This window comes from Zootoca vivipara, chromosome 6 (assembly GCF_965207765.1).
Source record: "Zootoca vivipara chromosome 6, rZooViv2.hap1.1, whole genome shotgun sequence".
NCBI classification, from domain to species: Eukaryota; Metazoa; Chordata; class Lepidosauria; order Squamata; family Lacertidae; genus Zootoca; species Zootoca vivipara.
Genome location: NC_142589.1, coordinates 37,178,528 through 37,202,428, shown reverse-complemented (window position 1 = coordinate 37,202,428; position 23,901 = coordinate 37,178,528). Strand labels below are relative to the sequence as shown.

At 48.0% G+C, this 23,901-nt stretch overlaps 1 protein-coding gene across 8 annotated transcripts in view; it reads right to left on the bottom strand.

Annotated features, from left to right (window-relative positions):
* Nucleotides 1-1,259: 1,259 nt before the first annotated feature.
* CBFA2T3 (CBFA2/RUNX1 partner transcriptional co-repressor 3) overlaps nt 1,260-23,901 on the bottom strand; it is a 68,957-nt gene continuing 46,315 nt past the window's right edge. For 3 of the 8 annotated variants that reach the window (XM_035119408.3, XM_035119412.3, XM_088670988.1), the window contains 9 exons: nt 19,908-20,149; nt 18,044-18,133; nt 11,529-11,710; nt 10,652-10,902; nt 7,127-7,212; nt 5,469-5,667; nt 3,688-3,756; nt 3,126-3,316; nt 1,260-2,806 (listed from right to left, as the gene is read on the bottom strand). In XM_035119408.3, coding sequence (XP_034975299.2) covers nt 2,486-2,806; nt 3,126-3,316; nt 3,688-3,756; nt 5,469-5,667; nt 7,127-7,212; nt 10,652-10,902; nt 11,529-11,710; nt 18,044-18,133; nt 19,908-20,149 — 1,631 coding nt within the window. In that variant the 3' untranslated portion in view covers nt 1,260-2,485. The remainder of the gene's footprint in view (nt 2,807-3,125; nt 3,317-3,687; nt 3,757-5,468; nt 5,668-7,126; nt 7,213-10,651; nt 10,903-11,528; nt 11,711-18,043; nt 18,134-19,907; nt 20,150-23,901) is intronic. The other 5 variants (XM_035119413.3, XM_035119409.3, XM_035119411.3 and 2 more) reach the window with 3 other exon arrangements.

The window sequence follows — 23,901 nt, the reverse complement described above, 5'->3', positions numbered from 1 at the left end:
GACCCAGAGGGAGAGAGAGTGGTCAAGGGGAGTATGGGTGGGGCAGCTAAAAAAAGTAAGAAGGAAGTAGCTGATATAGCTTCTCTAGGCCCACTGTTCAATTGTCCATAGTGCTGTAGTGCTGCCATATGCCAGGACCTGGCCCTTTCTTTCAAAACCCCTCCTTTGGAAAAAAGAAAAGCACAAAGTATTCTGTGAATTCCAGAAAACTACACCTCCAAGACCATGTAAGTTTGTCTTTCTTTGAAAACCTATTTCCCAACTGTTAGCATACTTTTAGTGGTTTGTCTGTGTGTTTTTAAACATTATTTGGCAAAAAGTCTCATTATTATTATTATTATTATTATTATTATTATTATTATTATTATTCATTATTAGTATTTTTGGACCTCTGCAAATACTATATACATTCACATTAAAGGTACAATGTTTCTGCCCTGAGCCCATGGCTGGGCAGCCTCCGTGAGGGTCCCCCGCCCTCCGTCCCTACAGCCGTGCCGTTTCCCCCCATATTGCACTACCGTCCTCAGCGCTTTGTACAACGATACATGAAATGTGACAAATCAACATTGTCTCCTCCTCCTCCTCCTCCATCATATCTAAGGACAAGCATCTGTTGGTTTCCTCCCAGAAATAATTGTAAACCTAGTGGGAATGGAAGACGAAAAGAGGCCTGAGGTGGGGTGGGGAGAGCAAAATCATACAAAGAGGAAGGGGGGTAAGGGAAAAGAAAAGAAGGGGTGCAAAGATGTTTTTGTCACAGGACATTTGAAAGATGACACACGTACACACACACACACACACACACACACACACACACACACAACAAGAAGCCAAGGGGTATCTACAGGCCATTGATGTAGGAGGGAAAATGAAATACTTCCTTCGATTCTTGTGGGTGTTTGGAAGGAGTCAGGATGACAAAACTGCAAAAAGAGACCGCCTGGAGTTTGGGAGGTTACAGAGCACAGAGAGAGGTAGTGGAGGAAGGGTAGAAGCTCCAGGCGGAAAGCCCTGGGTACAGTTATTTTCTGCTCAAGAACAGGCAGAAGATGATCACAGGTTCTTCTGGAACAGTGCTGTCTCTCTCTGGAACAGGCTGGGTGGGTGTGTAGGTGGCTGTTTATAACTCTCTTTTTTAAAAAAACAAAAAAGCTCTTTGAGAGAAAAAAAATGCAACAGATTTATAATCCACCAAGGGAGGAGGGGCTTTCAAGAGTCAGTTCTGCCTCTTGCACACAAACACACACGCAAACACACACTCTCCGCACACGCACAAAGTGGTGGATTTTATATAATTTTTTTTGCTTTTTTTTTTTGCTTTATTCTACGAAAATTTCTTTCGATCCCACAGTTGCACGTCTAAGTCCTCCTTCAAAGGGTATACATCGGAACGGTGAAGGTCCAAGTGCATGAAAGCCCCCTCCTCCCACCCCCAACTGCCCACCCCCCTGCCCACCCCCCCCAATCCAAGAACGCAAGGAGTTGAAATGAAATCCAGCAGGAATTGCTGTCGGTCAGAACGGCGCAGTTGGCTCTCCGGACCTGCGATGATGCGCATGACTCCTCGGTTCGCAAAAAAACCGCAAAAATAAATAAGCCCCCCCCCAAGAAAACGAGGAGAAAGAGGGAAAAGAAGAAGAAACCAACCAACCGAAACCAAAAAAGAAAAATAAAGAAAGAAACTTTGGCAGTGGAAAAAAAGTTTGGATTTTTTTTTTCTGTTTTTGGATTTCCTTTGGAGCAGAGGTGAATCTGGTATCTTCTTGGCTAGCTAGCAAGGTAGTTTACAGGTAAGCTTCCTTCACTTGGTTTTTGTTGGGTTCTTTTTGGATTTTATCTTTTCTTTTCTGTTTTACTTAAAGCCAAAGAGTTTGATGATTTTTATTGTTTATTTATTTTTATTTTTTTTACAAAAAAGGAAAAAAAATCTTGCTTTTTGTAACTGAAATCCTTTCTCTTTTCTTTTCTCTTTTTTCCATTTCCCCACCTTCTCCCTCTTCTCCCTTTCAGGGAAGGGGTGGTTTTGTTTTTGTTTCCAGTTCCTTCATTTCCTCGAACACATCTCCAGCAGAAGGACGGGCAGAAGCACCTTTTCAGTTCCCTTCTCCCGCCCGCCCCCCTTCCAAGTCAAGATGCACGACGCTTGCAAATTCCTCATCCAAAAAAATAAAAAGTAATAATCATAATAATAAATTTCCCCAAATCATATCTGTAAGTAGAAGAAGAATTAAAAGCAAAAAAAAACCAAAACTGACGAGTGAACGGAGAAGGTTGGTATTTGCCTTAACTCCACTTAAAGCCCAGGTTTGAGGATTCGTGAGGATTTCGTGTGAGAGATAGAGGTCGTTTTGGAGGTCAAATACGTGTCAGGTAGCTGAGGGTTTGCATTGAATGCAGTTTTTTGTTTTCATTTGGAGAGAAGTGGTAGCAGCAGTGACAGTTGTTGGTCGGCTCCCCGGTTCCCTTTTCCCTTCCGCCCGCCTTAGCGGGATGCCGTGTCCAGAGGAGCCGGCGTGGCCGGCGTGCCGGAACGCGAGGCGGCGGCGGAGCCAGAATCGCTGGGACTGCCCGCCACAGCTACGCTGGTGATGGAGGTGCTCACAGCCACCACGTCCGGCTGAGCCGACGCTACGCCCAGCCCCGAAGAGGCTGCCCCGGCAGAGGCCGGGAGGCCTTGGAGAGTCTGCCCACACACGTGGTGATGCTTCTCCCAATCTTTGTGCTGGCAGAAGGAACCGCAGTAGCGCGCCGTGTTGCATCCGCTGCAGGTCTCGCTTGCCTTGCGCCCGCAGTTCCAACAGCTCTGCAGGAGAAGGCGAAAGCACACAGATCAGCGCGGACCGAAAGACAAGCGCGGGGCTAAGGGGCTCTCTATACTCTCTTCACCGGGGCCACCGAGCGCACGGGCAGTCTCTCCCTCTGGCTGCATTCGCACTGCACTGGGCTTTGGCTCAGGTCCAGATGGAGCTCAACGTCATACATTTAAGGAACGGAAAGTTAGGGGGGGGAGAAAAAAAAAGGACCGGCGGGCCCACCGAGACCAGCAAACGCCCTCCAAGTCCTCACTGTTTCCAGCCCACTACTCTCGTGCCAATATCCACGTTGGGAGAGGGTGTCACTACCTCACTGGAGTCCTCCTGCTGGTTAATGACGGTCAGCGCATCCTCGGAGGCCTGGCGCTTGGCTTCCGCCAGGGCTCGCTCCATCTTGGCTCGCTCCGTCGTGATCAGCTCGTGCGCTTTCCTCTCCGCGTCGGACACGGCCTTCTGGAGCTCGGACATGGCCTGCCGCTTCACCTCGTTCACAGCTTCTTCTGAAAGGAAGAGCACAGGGCAAGGCGGGAGTCATGTAGGGGGTGTTAAGCAAGGTGCGGCGCACTCAATCTGCAGCCCAGGAACTCCAATGTTGGCAGGCAGCTCGCCACTCTTCCTTAGGTTTAAACGGGACTCAGACTGGACAGGCCTTCAAACAGAGGGCCGTCCTCTGCAAAGTAGGACACTTGGCCACCCTGGGGGGTCTATAACTGAATGTTGCCCCTGTAACGTTGTGTAAATGCTAGGGATAATGACCAGGATCACAGCAGGGATCTAGGAACTGAGGGATTCGATGATTTCTGGCTCCAGCTATGTAGTTCAGGAGTTAGTTTTGTTCTTAAACCATTTCCACATTTCCCAAAAAACTCACCAGCTTTCCTCCAGATTTCCTCCGGCATGTAGCCAGACAGGGGCCTGGATACAAACTCACGGTGAGCATCTGGGAGAAAGACAGATGGAGAAAATGCTGTTAAGAAAGGCTAAACATTCAACCTGATTTAAAAGCAAAACAAAACACAAAAGCCTAGCAACATCCTCGGCAGATCAGTGGTGGGAGAGCCTTGGACCTTTACACTTACCTTCTCAACACCTGATGCCATGTATGGCATAATACGTGGAACAGGTAAAGACACAAGTGGGCCAATTCCCCCCACCAGCCTTATTGCACTGTGATTTGCAAGCACTAACAATCAGCTGATCCTTGGGGCTTGCAAAGCTCAGTGTACAACACTGTGCAAAATGCCAGGTGAGTGACAGGCAGGTGGCCCTGTCTATCTGTTACACCTGTCCTGCAGGGGGATGGGGCATGGTTAAGTTATGACTGTGCGTCCAGCTGTTTGGTACAGGGCTATCTGCCCCCAAAGCTGATAGTGGATGGAAGCTAGTTTAATGGCAGGGAGCCCCTCTGCCCCTGTGCAAAGTCAGTGGCACAAAATGCCATGCAGTGAGGAAGAGGGATGGCAGGGATTAGTCTAGGAAGCAAGACTGAGAATGTTAGCAGAGTCTTGCCGGAAGAGACCAAATGAGGACCCATCTACGCCTGCATTGATCGGTGGCCAGCCATATATGTCCAGTGGTGGGGAGGGAAGGCAATAGCCCTCCCTGATTTCTTTCAATGCCTATCATCTAGTATCGATGAATAGACTCAAAAGAAATACATCCAGAGGCAAACTGCCTCTGAATGTGGAGATTCCATGCAGGCATCATGACAAATAGCCATTGACTTCCACGAATTTGCCCAACCCTCTTTTAAAGCCATTTAAGGCAGTGAGTTCCACAAGTTACTTATGCACTGTGTGTAGCAGTACTTCCTTGGTCTACCTGTAACCTCCTCGTTCCTTTCATTGGGTGATCCCCAGATTCCTGTACTGTCACAGAGGGAGAAAAGCTTCTCTCCACCCTCTCTTTCTCCATAGTTTTTCTGTTTGTGATGCCGTCATGACAGATGTTGGAGAGGTTAATTGGAAGCTGAAGGAAACTAGTTCAGGGGCAGAGCACCTGTTTGGCATGCAGAAGGTCCCACGTTCAAATCTATGTCACCTCCAGCTTAAAGGCATCAGGTAGCAAGTAATGTGAGTGACTATTTAAAAAAAAAACACCTGAGATCCTGGAGGGCCACTGCCAGTTTGAGCAGGCAGCACTGGACAAGATGGGCAGAGATGGGCATAGGAAGCTGTTTTATACCAAGTCAGGTCCTTGCTCCAAATAGCTCAGTGTTGCTGACACAACTGGCAGCAGCTCTTTAGGGTTGCAGGCAGGAATTGCTTCCAGACCTAACAGGAGAGGCTGCCGGGGATTGAACCTGGGACCTTCTTCATGCCAGGCAGCTGCACTTCCCCTTCACTTGGGGCACTTCCAGCCTGTTGCTGTTTTGGAGGTGGGATTCAGTCACATCCCTGCATATTCAATCTGCACAATTAAAGCTGATTTGCAGCTCCTGCAGAACAAACCCGCTTCCCTCAGAGACTGGACTTTTTGCAACAGGCAGGAAAGGCACTGGGAGGAGTCTCGCTTTGAGGCCATGTCATCTAGCCTTCATACCAACAAATAATGGGAAATGCTCATTCAAAAGCTAACATCATGTAGTCCCCCAGCAAAAAAACCAAACCAGGTCGAATGCTTAGGAGCCCAACCTATCCCTCGCATGGTTACCTAGAGGGGACGCCTCGGTGTTGGCAGTGCTATTGTGAGGTCGCGTGGCAGGGCTGGGCCCCTTCTTCATGTCCTCGGCGTCGCTGTAGCGACGGATCCAGTGGTTCAGCTCCTCGCGGTCGGCTTCCTGGCAGCGGCGAAGCACGGTGAGCGAGCGGCGGGTCTTCTCCACCATGTCCATTATGCAATTTAGCAGCTGCTGGGTGGAAGGCCACAACATAAGATCTTGGGTAGCCTGGGATGGGGGAACCCTCCATAGCCCTGACCTGCTGGCTCTGCCCAGGCAGCATCAACCTCCATTCCCCCACAGGCCGTGGTGCCCACTTTACAGGGTTGCTGTGATGATGTTGAGAACTAAAACCGCAGCAAGCATTTAAACCACATTCATACCACTTTCACAGTCATGGCTCCACCCAAAGAACCCTGGGAAGCATAGTTTCCTCCCCCACAGAGCTACAGTTCCTAGCACCCATAAGAACTATAGTTCTCAGGATTCTTTTTTCTTTGGGCAGGGAAGCCATCTGCTTTGCATATATGGAGCGTATGGGTCACATTCGCCTCCATCTCCCCTACCTCCTTTTCCAGATAGCTTTTAAAAAATAAATAAATAAAATAGTTTACATTTTCCTTTTGAAAGATCACTTTAATCCTATTTTAAATATGGTGGCCAAGTCGAGTTGCTCCTGCTGTTTCTTCCTTGAAAGTTTATGTTAGGCTGCTGCCATTTGTTCATTTGTGTGCTGTTTTTATTGTCTATTACTGTCTTTTCGCCTCACCTGCTTTATATGTTGCTAACAGTTTCTTTATTGCTTGTAGGAGGGCTTATTTCAGTGTTTGTTCTGGTCCCCCCCCCCTTGGAGAAATAAAACACCGAATAGAAATCATTAAAAGTAAATGACCGGCTGCCAGAACTTAAGAGTGTAATACATGCAGAAATGTGGGACTTAAGAAGCTAAACGGGTGCGAGTGTGTGCATGTGGGACAAGAGAATTGTCCTGGACAGCGTTGGGCAACCTGGCACAATCCCCATGGCTGATGGAAGTTGTAGCCCCAAACATCAGGGAAGTAAGGTAGGTTAGGCTCAGAGATGGAGACTGGCCCAAGGTCACCGAGTGAGTTTCATGGCCCAGTGGAGATTTGAACCCGAGTGTGAGTTTCATGGCCCAGTGGAGATTTGAACCCTGATCTCCCAGGACCTAATCCAACACTCTAACCCAGTGGTTTCCTAAGTGGGTGGTGGGATTACTTGGGGAGGTGTGCTAAAAAGAAAGTGGGTGACAGGGGGGTGTTGGAGGTGTAAATATGAAAGGGCTGGTGCTGTTTGATTGTTTGATCGGAATTGTTTGATTGGAAAGCAACGGCGTAGATCTTGACAGAATTGTTTGATCGGAAAGCAAGGGCGTAGATCTTGACAATCAATACATTTATATACAAAGATCTGTGCCAGGCATCCCCAAACTTCAGCCCTCCAGGTGTTTTGGACTACAATTCCCATCTTCCCTGACTACTGGTCCTGTTAGCTAGGGATCATGGGAGTTGTAGGCCAAAACATCTGGAGGGCCGCAGTTTGGGGATGCCTGATCTGTGCTACAGCTTCTGCCCCACACCCAGATTCCATCCCAGCCACCGCAAGCCATGCGGAGGGATTTGGTACATACATTGTTGAGGTGCTTCCACTCCTCGGCCCACTCTCTGTCCGTTAGCCTGTGGTCGATGACTTCCTCTTGCCGGGAACTGTGCACAGCTTAAGGGAGGAGAGGAAAATATCCCAATCAGGAAGGCAGGCGGCACCGTAAACCTTTGGCATCAGGCCCTTGAGAGCAGTTGCAGAGGGGTGGGCCTAGCCACCCCAGACGACACGCCCATAACACACACACACATATAGGGCACACACAGGTAGGGATGGGTCAATATGCCAATTCAGTTTTTCTCTTGTGTATCTGAATAAGTTTTTCTCTTGTGTATCTGAAGAAGTGTGCATGCACACGAAAGCTCATACCAAAATATAAACTTAGTTGGTCTTTAAGCTGCTACTGAAGGAATTTTTTTATTTTGCTTCGACTCAGACCAACACGGCTACCTACCTGTAACCAGTTTTTCTCTGTTTCTCACTTTTGCAGACCTAAGTTCAGCTCTCTGCTGTTCCACTTCAGTTTGCAATACATTAAAGTTATCATGAAAACTTACCAGCTAGCTAGTGTAAATTTATCCTAGTTCAGAATATACATTTCTGAATGCTGTTTTGCTTAATATACACTTTTTTTGCAAAGCAAAAGGTTATTTCCACTAATGTGTGCATTTATATGCAGACTTTACCCTAGTACATGCATTTTTGTACACGTGGCTCAGCTGGAGAACTGCACTGCAAAATTCAGCTACATTTTGGTCTGCATACTGTTTTAGAAGGTGCAAATTGGGTAGACTTGCCTTTAAATGCAAACTGAATCAAATTTCTCCCCCATCCTTATCCCCCTCCTCCTCTTTTCTCAGGCATCCAGAGCCTTAAAAGCAGAGTCCTCTGGTTGGCACCTGGTATTCAATCACTTCTTCAGGAGCAGGCATTGGGGAACATGAGGGTGTTGATCCCCAAAGGGATCTGTCCAGGTTGTTGTCTCCATCCTGTGATTGGCCGAGGGTACTGAAAGACCGGCCTCTGGCTGCCCTCGTTCTCTGCTCTGTGGTTCTTGAGCTTGGATTAGAAATGCCACCTAACTGCCCACTCTGGCTATCAGCTCAAGACATAAGGCAGGGATGGGATGCTGAGGATTGAACCTGGGTCATTTTAATGCAAAGCATGCCTTCTACCACTGAGCTAATGCCCTTCCACTTGCTAGACCTGCTTCCTCCAAGTCCTGTGGGCTCAGCCTGCCCAGGAATGGATAGCGACACACACTTTTAAGACCACATCGCTTCAAGGGACATGCATGCTGAAGCGATGCACACCATTTACAGTAAAACAGTGCACACCATTTACAGTAAACTTGTCTCCTATCCCTTTCTGGCTGACACTCTGTGACAGATCCCTCATGCCTCGTTTAAGGATGGAGGAGAATTTCATTTGGTCAGGATGTTAAGCAAACCAATTTGTACCTCCTGAACTCATGCACAGATCAGAACATCATTACCCTTCAGATTTCACACTCTTCCAAATGTTGCTGTACAGTTCTCAGCTGAAAAATGTCCCAAAATGCATTAAAAAAATAGTAATATGGATTTTATGGTAAAACACATTCAGGAATATATACACTGAGATGGATTCAAGATGACCTTAACAGAATAGAGAACTGGGTCAAAACTAACACAATGATTTCCAGTAGGGGCAAATGTAAGGTTCTACACTTAAGCAGGAATAGTTAGATGTGCAAATATAGGATGTGGGACACCTGGCTTGATAGCAGTGCATGTGAAAAGGATCTGGGGGTCTTAGTAGACCACAAACTTAACATGAGTCAACAGTGTGATGCAGCAGCAAAAAAAGCTAACACTATTCTAGGCTGCATCAACAGAAGTAAAGTGTCCAGATCAAGGGAAGTTATAGTACCACTCTGTTCTGTCTTGGTCAGACCCTCACAGTTTAAGAAGGATATTTAGAAACTGGAATGTGGGGTGTAAAGCACAACAAAGATAATTACAAAATTGTATTATTTGCGGACGGTATCCTTTTATTTATTACAAAACCAGAAGATACAATTCCAAAAATTATGGAGAAAATAAAAACCTTTGGCAGAATATCGGGATATTCCATAAACCGGACAAAATCAGAGATTTTACCAATAGGGCCAAGGGCTACATTGTATAGAAACCATCAATTTAGGATGTGCAAAGATTTTATTAAATACTTGGGTATAATGATTTCATCAGATATAGACCAAATTGTAAAATTAAATTTGAATCAAATTATAAATGAGATTTATTTTGATATTGAAAGGTGGGGACCTCTAAACCTCTCCCTTTGGGGAAAGGTTGATGTCCTCAAAATGAATTGAGTTGGATCTGTGGCACAGCAGAGGGGTTGTTTTCTGCTTGTTGGTGTAGCACTTTGGTTTTTTGGATGTCAAGCAATAGGCCAAGCTTTTTGTAAGCTTCTGAAAAGATATTTAGGATGGTTTGGAGGTCATCCTCTGAGTGTGCACACACTATGTTGTCTGAAGCATACTGAAGCTCTATGACAGAAGTTATGGTAACCTTACTCTTTGCTTTCAGCCTACTCAGATTAAAGAGCTTTCCATCTGTCCGATATATGATTTCTACTCTGGTGGGGTGTTTCCCTTTGACAAAGTGTAGGATCATGGCGATGAAAATAATAGAGTTGGGACGATAACACAACCCTGTGTAACACCTGATCCCACTGCGAATGGTTCACTTTGAGAGCCATTGTTATATGCGATTGTTGCTGTCATATTATCATGGAGGAGCCGAAGGACGTTCACAAATTTACCTGGGCAGCCAATTTTAAAGAAGGACAGTCCACAGGGCATTAAGATTTACTGTGTCAAAGGCCTTGGTCAGGTCAATAAACACCATATACAGGGGTTGGTTTTGCTCTCAGCATTTTTCTTGAAGCTGTTGAGAGGTGAAAATCATGTCCACTGTCTCCCTAGAAGGTCGAAAACCATTTTGGGATTCAAGAACGGTAGCCTCAGATATTGTTAGGAGATAGTCTGTTAAGATCCTTGCAAGAATTTTGCCAGCTGCAGCTATTGAAGGGCTGTCTGAAGGCAGATGCAGCAACCTTGTTTTCTGCTCCTACAGAGGGTGGGACCTGAACCAATGGATTCAAATTACAAGAAAGGAGATTCCAACTAAACATTAGGAACAACTTTCTGATGGTAAGAGCTGTTTGGCAGTGGAATGGACTACTTCGTAAAGGAGTGGAGGTTTTTAAGCATTGTTTGGATGGCCATCTGTCATGTATGTCATTGAGATTCCTGCACTGCAGGGGGTTGGACTAGATGACCCTTTGATCCCCATCTAACTCTACAATTCTATGATTCCATGAGTTAAAATAAGTTTGAAAATACATTTTCCGTGGTAAAATGAAACATTAAAAAATACATTGGTAAAATTTTTTTTGCAAGGTTAATAATAATAATATTTATACACAGATTACTGTGAAAACTGGATGGAATGGGCACAGAACAGAAATAGGCAGCTCCTCCCATCCACCCCCCCATGCCACTTACCAACTTGCCGGTGGCGTTCCCTCAGCTCCCGAGGGTCAGGGTGCCGGTAGGCGTCCCGGTAGTGGTGTGCTATGGCCATGTCCTCGAGGCGGTAGTGCTGGGGAGGGGGAGGCGTGGGGTGGGGCAGCCCATTGGGCTGGTGGCTGATCCCATTGCTGGGACTGTAGCGCTGGGCGGGGCTCATGGTGCATGGCCTTTTGGTGAGGTGTTCTGGGTGCAGAGGGTCACGGTCCAAGCCATTGTCTTTGGTCCTGTCCCGGAAAGAGGGAGCAGCGTCAAACGGGTTTTACAGAACCAAGCATCCTTAACCAACAGTTCAGAATAGTAGCAGCAGCGACAGAACTAACAGTCAGTCCTCAACAGCCAAGCACACTTTTTGAAAGTAGCACAGTCCAGGTCTATGGATACAGCATTTTCCTTTGGAGCAAGAACAGCTAGCCTGGTGCCCTGTGCTAATGTTGTTAGGGGACTACAACTCCCATGATCCCCAACCATTGACCAAGCTGCCTGGGGCTGATAGGAGTTGGAGTCCCACAATATCTGGAGAAAAGCATGCTGCCTTTCCTTGCCCCAGAGTCAAAGTTGAGGATGCTGTGGACCAAGACTCCCATTAGGTTGGAAAAAAAGAGTGCCCCACCCTTGCTGAAATCTGGAGGGCACCAGATTGGCGAAGCCTGAGCCAAAGGCACAAAAGAGTGGTTTCCTGCATTTTGCATTTCTTGCTCCAAGCTGCCTTGGAGATCCTTTGATCGAAAGGCAGCCTGCAAAACGTTCCCAATAAATAAGAACTTGTTGGGGCCAAGCCTCCACCCAACCTAGTACACCAACTCTGGCCATCCCCCCTCCCTCCTTGCTGTTTACCTACGGAGGCCTGTACCTGTCTGGTGTCCTTCTTTTGCCCCCCTCATTGACCTCCAAGAGCAGCTCTGAGGAGTCGATGGGGGAGGAGGCGTTGGCGTCCAGGAGGAGCTGCTCGTGCTGCGCCAGGTATTGTGCAGGCGTCTGCTTGGCCATGCGGGCGCAGTGGAGGAGCTCGCGCTGCAGCAAAGGCAAGTTGGCCTGGAAAGAGGGCAGAAGGTGGAGAAGGTGAGGAGTGCTCTCCTTAAGAAAGAAAAAAGAACAATAGGCTGTGGTTTCAATATAAGCAACCATAGCCTGGCCTGGATACTGAATAACGGGTCGGCAAATCTTTTCAGCAGGGGGTCGGTCCACTGTCCCTCAGATCTTGTGGGGGGCCGGACTATATTTTGGAATAATAATTAAAAAAAAAGAATGAGGGACAATAAGCAGCGCACCAAAGGGCTCCGAAGAGGGGCTGCTTTAAATGGCGGTTGCTCGAGAGGGGCTCTCAGTTAACCGCGGCTCCTGTGTCTTGCGAGCAGCAGGGGCTGGTGGCATCGTCGGTGGGGGGACAATGAGTGGCGCACGAAAGGGCTCTGGAGAGGGGCTGCTTTAAATGGCCGCCACTCGTGTGCTGCAGCTGCTGCTGGGACCAACAAAGCCCAGCCCCCTTCCTCCTCTAGGCAGGGCAGGGAGAAGCCAGGAGGAGGGAGGGAGGAGGCACCGCCATGGGGTGTTTGTGGGGGGGGGGGATGGCGCACCCTGAACGATCAGAATCAGATCCACGCGGCGATTCCCAGACCATCCACAGGCCCCGGGCCTAAGTTTGCCGACCCATGCTGAACAACATTTTCTTGCACTTAGTTTAGTCTTTGTCCACAAAGGGGAAAATGCAGAAAGATTTCAGTGTGTGTGTGTGTGTGTGTGTGTGTGTGTGTGGTTTTTTAAAAACATTGTTCAAATGCTATCAATCACCATAATATCCTATGGCATTAAATTCCATAGGCTGATGAAGAAATCTCGTTTCAGGGCGAAGGGCTGTAGCTCAGTGGCAGAGCACCTGACTTGCAGGCAGAAAGTCCCAGGTTCAATCCCTGGCATCTCCAAGGAGGGCTGCAAGCGTCTCCTGCCTGGAGAGCGGCTGCCAGTCAGTTTAGACAATACTGAACTAGAAGGTACAAGGGTCTGACTGCATAGAAGGCAGATTCCTTTGTTCTGATTTTAACCAGCCCTTTTTTCCAGAACCATGAGGCCTGGAATTTTATTATTCTATTTAAGGGAAGGGTAGTAGCTCAGTGGTATAGCATCTGCTTTGCATGCGGAAGTTCCCAGGTTCAGTCTCTGACATCTCCAGGTACAGTTGGGAATGTCCCCTGCCTCAAACCCTGGAGAGATGCTGCCAGTCAGTATGGACAATACTGAGCTAGATGGATCACTGGTCTGACTCAGTATAAGGCAGTTTCCTATGCTCCTAGATTCTGTTGGTTTGTCTTAAATGTGCTGCCTGTCACTTTCAGCAAATGACTGCATTTCTGCATTGGATAAAGTTTATATGGTCCACAGGACAATGCTGTGGCATGAAACACACTTCCACACCCTATGCACTCTGGGAACTGTTTTTAAAGTTGTTATTGTAATATCTCTCTCTCTCTAAAAGATTAGGTGAATATCACCACATGCATTCACCCACACCTTTTAGAAAGGAAAAGCTTGCCAAGCTCTTTTTTGGAATGAAATTGGCTAGACCAGATTCGCATTAGGTGGAATGGCTGGTTTGGAAGAAACAGATTTGCTGCTTTTTCTCTTTTAAGAAGTCTAATTGTCATTTGTTTAGTGTATTGCTTTGAAAGGTTTATATAGTATTCTGTACCCTGCCATGGATATTATTTTATTTTGAAAGGTGGCTTAAAACTCTATCAAATAAACAACATGTTTGTATTATTGAAATCTACTAGACTCATTAGTTACATGTTGACACAAAGGCCTCCAAGCGTGTCTAAAAGCATAAACAATAGTAAAATGCATTGCCATATCCACCTGTTTACACAGAAATGCATGCCTTTCATAAAAACAACAACACACCCACACTTGTAACAGCAGTCGAACAGCAGCAGAAAGCTTTGGCAGAAACATCATCATCATCATCATCATTCCTCAACAGCCGGGGGTGGGTGGTGGGTGGGGAGAAGGTAAACTTTACCCTGGCATTGAAAAGTCATTTCCAGAAGAAGCAGGCAGAGCTCACTAGGGAGAGTGTTAACATAAGAAGAGCCTGCAGGATCAGGCCAATGGCTCCTCTCGTCCTGCATCCTGTTCTCACAGTGGCCAACCAGATGCCTGTGGGAAAGCCAGCAAGCAGGATTCGAACACAAGAGCCCTCTCCCCTCCTGCGCTTTCCAGCAACTGCTATTCAGGAGCATTGCTGCCTCCAACCGTGGAGGCAGAGCCCAGCCACCAATAGTCATGGATTTGCCCAGTCCTCTTTTAAAGCCACCTAAGTGGGATGTCATCACTGCCTCCCGGAGGAGTGAGCTCCACAGTTTTAACCATGCCCTGCGTGAATAAATACTTTCTTTCACCTATCCAGAATTCTCTAACATTCAGCTTCATTGGATGTCCACTATATATACCGAGAGAGAGAGAGAGAGAGAGACACTTTCTCTATTCACTTTCCCCATGTATCACTTCTACCGCATCACTTCTTACTTGCCTTTTCTCTAAACGTAAACGTTCCAGAATCTGAAGGCTTTCTTCAGAGTAGCTCCAACCCCTGGATCATTTGGGTTGCCCTCTTCTGAACCCTTTGCAACGCGGCAGTATCTTTTTTTTTTTGAGATGAAGCGACCAGAACCGTACACAGTATTCCAAAGGTGGTCATGCCACAGATCTGCATAATGTCGTGATTATGCGGTTTTATTTACGGTTCCTTTCCTGATCATCCCACAAACGGGGAGCCACCGCTGAAAAGGCCCTTTCCCCTTGCCGTCCTCCTCTGAGCCTCCCTCAAAGAAGGGACTCATACTGGAAGCGGGCTTAGGAAGGGGCAGAGCTGTGTCAGGTCCTGCTGCCTGGGGAAGGTGGAGTTCACTTGAGTGGGGGGGGGCAGGCTGCTCTCACTGCTCCATTGAGAAAACAATGGCCCCCAGGCAGCCTCAGCATCTATCAATGAGACCGCGCTGGCTCTGCTCCAGAGAAGCCGGCGAGGGTCCCATGGCCCTGCGAGGTCATTCCCATCTCTCCTTTGCACAACGGAAAAGTGTTTGTAAATAAGCTTTCTCCCCTTTGCTCCTTTGACTCCTCACCCCACCCGGCGAGTTTCTCACGAAGCTCCAGCCCTCCAAGAAGAGCATCCGCAGGAGCAGGAGCAATTAAGGAACCCCAGAGCAGAGCTTTGTGCCGTCAGCCAACCCTGGTTTCCTATTTAGGCAGCTGATCGCCAGCCAAATCCCCCATCTGTTGGACATGTTAGAGCGAGGACTGATGAAATCCACTGCTGTGGATTCCAGGGCAGCAAACATTCCCCCCCCCCCGCTCTGCCGCCACCCCCCCTTCATTCTTCCTCCATCTCTCTCCTTCCCTCTCTCCCCTGCCCTCTCCACCATCCCCCCCCCCCCGGTCACCATCACATTTCAAGAAAGAAAAACAATGAAAAGAAATAAATAACATCTCTGGGAAAGGCGCGCCGGAGGCCGCCTGGTTGAAGTTAGGGTAATGAGAAGCATCTGGAGCCCTGGGTGGAAACAGCTGGAAGCAGGGTGGGTGCTGGAGAGAGGAGCAGGAGGGGAAGAGATGTGGGAGAGGGCTGTCAAAGGGCTCCTTTCTCATTCAAAACACTGAGTCTCTCTGCTGGCAGAAAGGCGCCAGGCTTGTGGTCTGCCCCACAAAAACTCTGCCAGGAAGAGACAAAGTGGTGGTGGTTATGGGGGTGTGGGATAACGGACCAGTTTTTCCAGGAGTTGCTCAGCATTAGAGCCAAACTAGACACGGTGTTCGATGCAAGGAATGACTTTGCGCTGTTTGGCCTTTTTGCTAAGGAAAAGAAAATACAGTACAAGTCCTCTTTCTCCCCCCACCCCCCCACCTGAATTGGGACTTTAGTCTGGGGTTAGCGGTCTTTAAATATTTGCCCTTCCCACAGCCCCAATGAGAATTGCATTCTCTCTCCTCCATGGCTTGCTATTTGCAAGTGGATGAAAGCTTCCATCGGTGGGAAATGGATTTTCAATGGATTAGAGTGTGGGCTGGGTGGGCTGCCATGGTCCTAGTCTGTCTCGGGTCTCTTTGCATTGGTTGGTTTTTTAAAAAAAAAAAAAAACCAAAACCGCCAAAAAACATTACATGCAGGGCCAAATCAAGTGACCAATGACCATGCTTTGGATGCAAAAAGGTTCCAGATTCAGTCTCCAAGTATGCCTGGGAATGACCTTTCTGCCCCATAAACCCTGAAGAGCTGCTGGCCATCAGTTTTGGCAACACACAGCTAGATGGCCCAATGACCTGACAGGGCTTAAGCCAGCTTCCTATGGTCTTAATGGTGCAGCTGATAAATTGCTGAGCGTGTACAACAGTAGAGAAAACATAGCATAGGCATCCCCCTAAAGGTCATGTGCAGAGTGTTCTTCTCCCCCCCCCCCCCCCCCCCCGGGATCGAAAACCTGCCTGGAAGCCATTCCATCCTCATTCTAGACATACAGTGCCTCTCTGTGGTTAATTTCATAACTTCCTACTGATCAAAATCGGGACACTTGTTTTTTGGTCCCAAGCTCTCATGGGAGCCAGGTGACTTTTGTGAGAGCGAAAAATGAGCTTCTTTTGGTCTGGCACTCTGCTTGCGCCAAAGCATTGGACATTCCAGGATCTAACCAGAAGTCGGGATGTCTTCTGTAATTCCAGGATGCTCCGCTTAAAATGGGACAGTTGAAGAGTATGTAATTGGTGATGAGAAAAATGCACTCTGCACATACTCAGAGGCAGGGTTAAACTCTAGCAAGTTCCAGTTTGCCTACATCTGAAGGAGTTTGGGTTTCTGCTTAGGGCCAAACGGCACCTTATAGCAAAAGTGCAGCTAGCTATTGCGTGCTTGTTTTCCTTTGTTAAAAAATAGCCGTGAGGGAGGCAAGACAGGGAAGAGATGATCAGGACTGGGGCCCTAAGGCAGGTAAAGGATGTCATTTCCTTGCTTTCCCGCTCAGCGGTCCTGATCCTGATCAGCACCCTCCAACTGCTTTTCAGCAAAGACTGCACATCGCTACTTACGGGCTTAACGTAAGGTGGTTTGACCCTGGGTCAGCATTTCTGGGTGTGCTACATGGATCAGCAGGAAACCTTCTCTGCTCAGGAAATATTTTTTGCGGCTTCTCTAGAGCCATGGAAATCACAGCCCCAGATAAGTGGGAGGGTGGGGGGTGGGGAAGAGGCAAAAGGCAAGTCTTCTGTCTTTCATGCCTCTCTGATAAACAAGGGCAGCTGAGAGCAGCCTTTGCAACTTCTGCTAGAAAGATCCCGTCTTGCTTGCTTCTACAGAAATGCCAGGGCTCAACAGATCCTCAGATTGCAGGATGGGCCTGGCACTAAGCAAGAGAGAGACATGGGAAGACGCTGATCAAAGCTGAGAGACAATTGCTTGATATATTCTCTCTGTCCTGGCCATTGCAAAGAGGATTTGTTTTCTGAAAACAGCAGACCTTGCTATGCAGCAGAAGTCAATGCGGTGGAAGTGAGAAGGAAAGGAATGAAGGGTCGGTGGAGTTTATCATGGCCAGCCCCAGCCCTGACATTAGACAGTGAGGCAGATCTTACCTTTGAGATGACACATCCTGAACATTTTTAATTGTGTAATCAGGTCCAAAGCCTGCGGTAAGCCTCCCTCAGGAGCTGCTGCCAGTCTCCATAGGAGAAAACAGCCTAACCATCTGATCCCTCTCACAGAAAGAGTCGTAGCTCAGTGGGAGAGAAGGTCTCAATCCCTGGCATCTTCAGGTAGGGCTAGGAGTTTCCCCTGCCTGAAGCCCTGGAGAGCTGCTGCCAGACAGTTAAGGTAATGGTGAGCTAGAACAAGGGTCTGACTCAGTAGAAGGTAGATTCCTCTAGTCCCATTTTAACCAGTCCTTTCTTGAGAACCATGAGGACTGGAATCTTATTATTCTGTTTGAGGGAAGGGAGGGTAGAACACCTGCTTTTTATGCAGCTGGTCTAGACAGTACTTAACGAGAAGGGGCAGTGAACTGGCTCAGTGTAAGATAGCTTCCAATGTTCCAGGACGTGTCTTGACCAGCCCAGGAATTGGAGAACCAACCAACCCTCGTGTGTGGATGATGGTTCTGGAAACCGGGATAGGGACACATCAATTTCTTCCAAAGGGAAGGACCTGCCAGGACCTGATACAATGGTGTCTAGGTGCCTCTGAGAGAGAACAAGTTGGCCCAAGCATTCTAGGATCCAACTTGCATTCAGCTGTGTGAAAAGGTGTCTATGCAATAAACAACCTCCCCAAAATTATGAAGCTGGTATAAGTTCAAGTCGTGCAAGACAGAAGTCTTATAAAGGGTCTACCTTCAAGAATGGGATGACGAAAGGACGCAGAGGGAAGTTTGTGGCCTCCTGGAGCTTGGAGTGGAATTCCTCAATGGTCAGTGTGGAATTCTGCAAAGTAGAAACAGCATGGGGTCAACGATACTGAGGACGGGGCCACTGTGGATTCATGTCCAGCAAATTCTCTTCACTGGTCTGGCTCATACCTTACTTTAAACCACCCCAGCACCCTGGTGGAATGGAAGTGTGGCAATTTTCTCTCCATGCACCAGCATCCTTGCCTTTAAACCATAGTTAAGCTGAACTTAACTTTGGAGATGGGGCCATGGCTCTGTGGTGGAACATCTGCTTTGCATGCAGAAGGTTCCAAATTCAATCCCCAGCATCTCCAGGTAGGGCTAGGAGAGACTCTTATCTGAAACCCTAGAGAGCAACTGCCAGTCAGTGTAGACAACACTCAATTAGATGGACCAGTAAAAGGCTGCTTCCTATGTCTCCTAAATGTGATTCAAACGGATGCTGTCACTCATAAGTGCTGCACACGCACACCCACACCCACCCACACCGGGGTTTTATCAGAACCGCATTGCATAGGGAGTTTTTACTGTGTATTCATGAAAACTGATGCCCCTGCCATGCTGCAATTAGCGATATGGGGGGAAAGCTCCCATGGTGCCAATGGGAGCTTATTACCTGTCACTAACTGCAGAATTGAGGGGGTGATTTGGGCAGAAATCATGGCTGGGGGGGAGGGGGGAAACTCCTCTCCTCCTTATAAGGTGAGGGCCCAGTAAAAAAATTCCCTTGGTTGATTGTTAAGGAAAGATACAAGCAATTGGAAGGCATGCATTCAGTCATGCCTTGTTAGGACCTCTGTGTTCGTACATCCTTACACATCTCTCCCAATGACCTTTCCTCTTCTGCTTTCCCCCACATCACCCAGAGGTCTCCTGCTCTCCCTCAAATGACTCCACCCTTTCCCTCTTGTTTTGTGCAGCATGGATATCAGCACAAATCTCTGGCTTACATTTGCAGCTCAGGGCATTGCTAAAGGCACAAGAGCCACTAAGAAACTGGCAACACCCCGCCACAATATGGATCCGGTTTGCTTGCCTTGCTGCCAATTTGACAGGGGCGAGGGCACTTAATTTTTTTGTATCGGATGACATAACCCCGTCCAGCTAAGCAAAGCATTACCACGTTGCATGACCATAACTCCCAGAGTATGAATCTGTTGCAGCGCAAATGACAAAGAATCTTGGGGGTTAGCATGCATCTGGTGAAAGGGACCCCAGATTACGCTCTAATAAATGTGTTTGTATCTGAGGCAGTGGTGGGGAACACTTTTGTAGCCCAAGGGCCAGATTTCCTCACATGCAACCTTACGGGGACCACATGCCAGTGGAGCCAAAGGCAGGTGCAGGTGGAGCGACAGATGTGACCTTTGTGTGGTCAAAGTCAGAGGTTTGTGGATAATCCACACCCCACACTCCTCCCATCCATGCATCCAAGAGGCAGGATTCCAGTTCAGGGACATATTCCAGCCAGTCAAAGCACTCAAACAGGCTGCAGAGCAGGACCATTGTGGGGGTATGGCCTGAGAAGAGTCCCCTGAAGGGCCATATTTCCCCCCTGGGCCTGATGTTTCCCAGCCCTGCTTTAAGATGCCCCAAATCTCCACAGTGCACCTGTAGCAGGTGTAATGAGCAGAGTAACGGCATTGCAGTTTAACAGCACCCACTGCTGCCTTCTTTGCAAAATATATTTCAACCAGCTGCAATGGCTACCAGGTACCGCCCCTGCCCCCCCACCCCCCCGCAAAGGATCTCTGACTAAAGACAGAGATCTCGCCTCCAAGGGCAGAGCGCACAGGCCACGAGCTTACCACGAGGCCCAGCACCAGGGCACGAACGCGCTCCCCGATCTCCGGCGAGATGTCGTTGCCAAACTGCTGCAGCGTGGTCAGGAAGCGCTTCAGTTTGCTCAGCTGGCGTGCCCCGCAGGCCGGAGGGAGTTGGTGGTTGGACAGCGAGGCCGTGGAGGAAGTCGCAGGCCCATTGCTGAAGCCATTGGGGGTGGAGGGCGCTCCGTTAATCGCCGTCGGGGAGTGGCTGCTTCCATTCATTACTGCAAGGGAAAAAAGGGAGAAAGCGATAACAAGAGGGGGTTTGCTATTGCAATCTTGCATATAGTAAGGCACTGTGAGATAAGGGGAAAAAGTCATAGTGAATCCCAGAGGCTCTATGTTAGTCAACAATGGGACACAGTTGCAAAAATGGCTGTGGCCCTTTGGGGTTTTGCAGGAGGGTCCCAGGCAAAGGGAAGGCAAACCCCATGAGCTTTTCAGGTGAAGGTGAAATATAGATGCTAAACCAGTTGAAAAAAAGACCAAGCAAGATTGACAGGTGTGCATCCCCAGAAAAAGGAATAAGATCAGTGGAGTTAGGGGTTGGCTTTTTACCTGAAGGGGTTTTCTGTGCATGAAAGCTAGGCCATTTGAAAGAGGCATACTTTTAAATCATTTTGCAGATGCAAACAAGCAGTATTTCCCACCCCACCCCTCAAAAAGAGAGCGACCCTAAAGACTCTTTTCTCAAATGAGTTTCTCTGAGCTCCACAAGACCCCAGCTGCTTCCCTTAGTCAGTGAGGGTGGAACAAGAGGAATGAAACAGTTTTATCCAGCTGGAGGGAATGTACAGGGTTAAATCCTGCTCAGAACTGTCAGGCTGCAGATGTCCCAAAGGCAGATTATTAACCACTGTCTGGTCCTCTGCAATGTTACTAAAGTGAACGGGGACTTGTGCAGGAGACATTTTCTGGTGGATTGGGACCCGGGCTGCCTAACGCAAGAGAAGCAACAGTGCTCTAAGAGTCAAGGCAGAAACTGTAATATCCTGATGCTGAGATTCTAAAAAGCAAACACACCCCATTTACTAGGGAGCAAGCCCCATTCTTGGGACGATGTGCTTCCAAGAAAAGGAGTGTTTTTTTCCAAAGAAGCAAGCCCCTCCAGCTAAGTGTGGATAGGATTGTGCCATAAATATCCTAGAATCATATTCCAAGGCTAATTGTCTTCCTGACGAGCCCTACTGCTTCCAAGACCTTTCCACACAAGATGCTACCCCCCCCCACGCCCTGCTGACCTCCCCACCCTGAAGCAGTAAACTAGAGCTGAAAAGCCGGCCTACAACAACAAATCTTACTGCGCTGAACAGAGGCAACATATTCCCAGACTGCAAAAGCTGCCTTCCAGCCCTGTGCTTTTACATGTGTTCTTAGGCCAGAGTCTAATGACAGATTTTGAAGTGGTATGAAAGAGATGTTGTGGTTCTCTCTCTCTCTCTCTCTCTCTCTCTCTCTCTCTCTCTCTCTCTCTCTCTCTCTCTCTCTCTCAACTTTTGATCCTCTCAAGTCAAACAGGTGTTGCAGGTTTTTTAAAAAACACACACCACAGGAGCTCCCCTGCAAAGCCTGTTTGTCAGAGGTCAGAAGCTAACTTGTTTGCCCACCCCCTTGCAAGCAGCCATCCCTCCTCCCCAAGGACCCTCAGAAAATGTAAAAATGCCTGTCTCTGTGCAATCATGGCTGAGAAAGAGGAGGCAACACTGTGCCGGAGGCAGACACTGTCCCCTGCCTTGGAGGGAGAGCCTCAAATCCCAGCATCCTTCTTGGGAACAAAAAGAGATCCTGAGCAGTCCTCGGAAGGTGCCAAGTTTGCCTTGCCTAGTTTCAGTCGTCACTAATCACTAACCTTTCCCGCTGTGGCACTGACACCTCCTTGGGAAGCCGCAGCCGCCGGGGCTTTTGCCGTGTGTTCCTGGGCTCCTGCTCAGTCTCCGGCAGGGCGAGAACCGCCGCTTGCTAAAGAGGTGCCGAAAATAACCGCTCGGCCACAACTGCTTTTATTCGAGTGACAGGTGTGTTACTAAGTTAAACTCTGCATATGTCTCTGACGCTTTAGGGATGGGGGCTGCGTTTGTGGGTCCTCCTCGGCGGAGAGCTGCGTTTGTGGGTCCTCCTCAACTAAAAGAGGGAAAGGATATTTGGAAAAGGGGGGGGGCACGTCAACCATCAAGCCGCCAAACTGCCTTAATTGCACTGGGGAAATAATGGAAGGTGTCCTTAGGCTGCACCTGTGCTCAATCTGCTCTGAGGTTGAAAAGGGCCTGTGTGTTGCCTCTGCAGAAGTGGAGGCATATGTGTCAGCTTGCAAGTTTGGCAGGCGGTGGGGGAAGGGAGGCAGGGTTCAGGCACTTGTCTCCTATGAAAGCTTTTTTTATTCACAAATTATGCAAATGTAAAAAGGCAAAGTTCATTTAATACTTTTGTATCCTTTGTTCAGGTCGTGGCTCTCTAGTGTGCAGCTCCCAAAATATATCTGCGTGGACTAGTTTATATGCATAGATGCAAATTTAGGACTGTACCAATGGGAATGCAATAAATCTCACCGCAGTGGGGAAAACTGGCCAATGAAGTTTCCTTCCTTCCTCAGTGTTCTATTACAGACACACACACACACACACACACACACACACACACACACACACACACACACACCTTCTGTATTATTTTCACAGAGATCACCAGCAATGCTACAGACACAGCTATTATTTTGCAACAGTATGCACGGGAAGTAGAATGGAACACCTTGATGACTGTTGGAATTGAAGTCACAGAATGGGCTGTGTGCTACAGCCACCACTGTGTATGTAAGAAAAAGTTGTAATTGGACAATGTTCTTTTGAAGGGTTAATTTGAATCAAGACCTATTATTCCTAGTCCATATTATATATAGTGGTACCTCTGGTTATGAACTTGATTCTTTCTGGAGGTCCACTCCGTTCTTAACCAGAAACTGTTCTTAACCTGAGGTACCACTTTAGCTAATGGGGCCTCCTGCTGCCGCCACCACCGCATGATTTCTGTTCTCATCCTGAGGTAAAGTTCTTAACCCGAGGTATTACTTCCGGGTTAGCGGAGTCTGTAACCCAAAGTGTTTGCAACCCGAGATGTTTGTAACCCAAGGTACCACTGTATTGCACATGCAGTGGTTAATCCCCTTGACACCAATTGGCTGAGCTGGTGTGATGATGGCACAGAAAGTTTGCAAACATTCCAACTGGCCCAGGGATGCAAAGCTATCAGAATGCTTGCAGTCCAATTTACGTGTGGGAAAGGTACATTGTCATTTGGGCTGGGATTAAAATCTCACACAGGTCTTAGGGGCAGGCACAGCTTTGGGGGGTGGGATAAGAAGTGGGAAAAGATCCTGGACTGATAGAAAGATTAGGGGCAGAGGGCCCAGAGGCAGGGTACATGAAGAATGTGGAGCAAAGTAGGCAACAGACTTTCTGAATGGAATATTACTGAAGTAAATAGAGAATAAGAGAAAGGAGCTGAATTTTATTTATTGATTTGGACTAACTAGTCCATTCTGTGGTTGAAGGCCTCTAGCAGGCAGGAACAATAACACAAGCAGGTGCCTCAGAGCGTGATAAAAGTTTCCCCACTGACCAACCACAATGCTCCCACTATACCTGAAGCATTGGGAAGTGGTGCCTTCAGGACAGAAGGTGCAGCTTTCTTGGTGTCTGTCTTTACAAAGATTCTTTACAAACAATTTGCCATTGTTCATTTGAAGATGCCAACTGATTAAATGTATGCAAATTTAAAATTGCCTACCTACCCCCTAACACTGAGGCAGGTGAAATGAGATACACCCAAAGGACCTTACAAAGAGGTAGGGAGAAGAATAACATTTCCTGTGATGCTGGCCAACTGGGAACCCTCTGAGAGTGAAATGGGGGGTTTGCCAGCCTATGGGGCAGCACCCTATAGACAACACTGCCTACAGTGTACACCAACTCCAGCAAAAGCG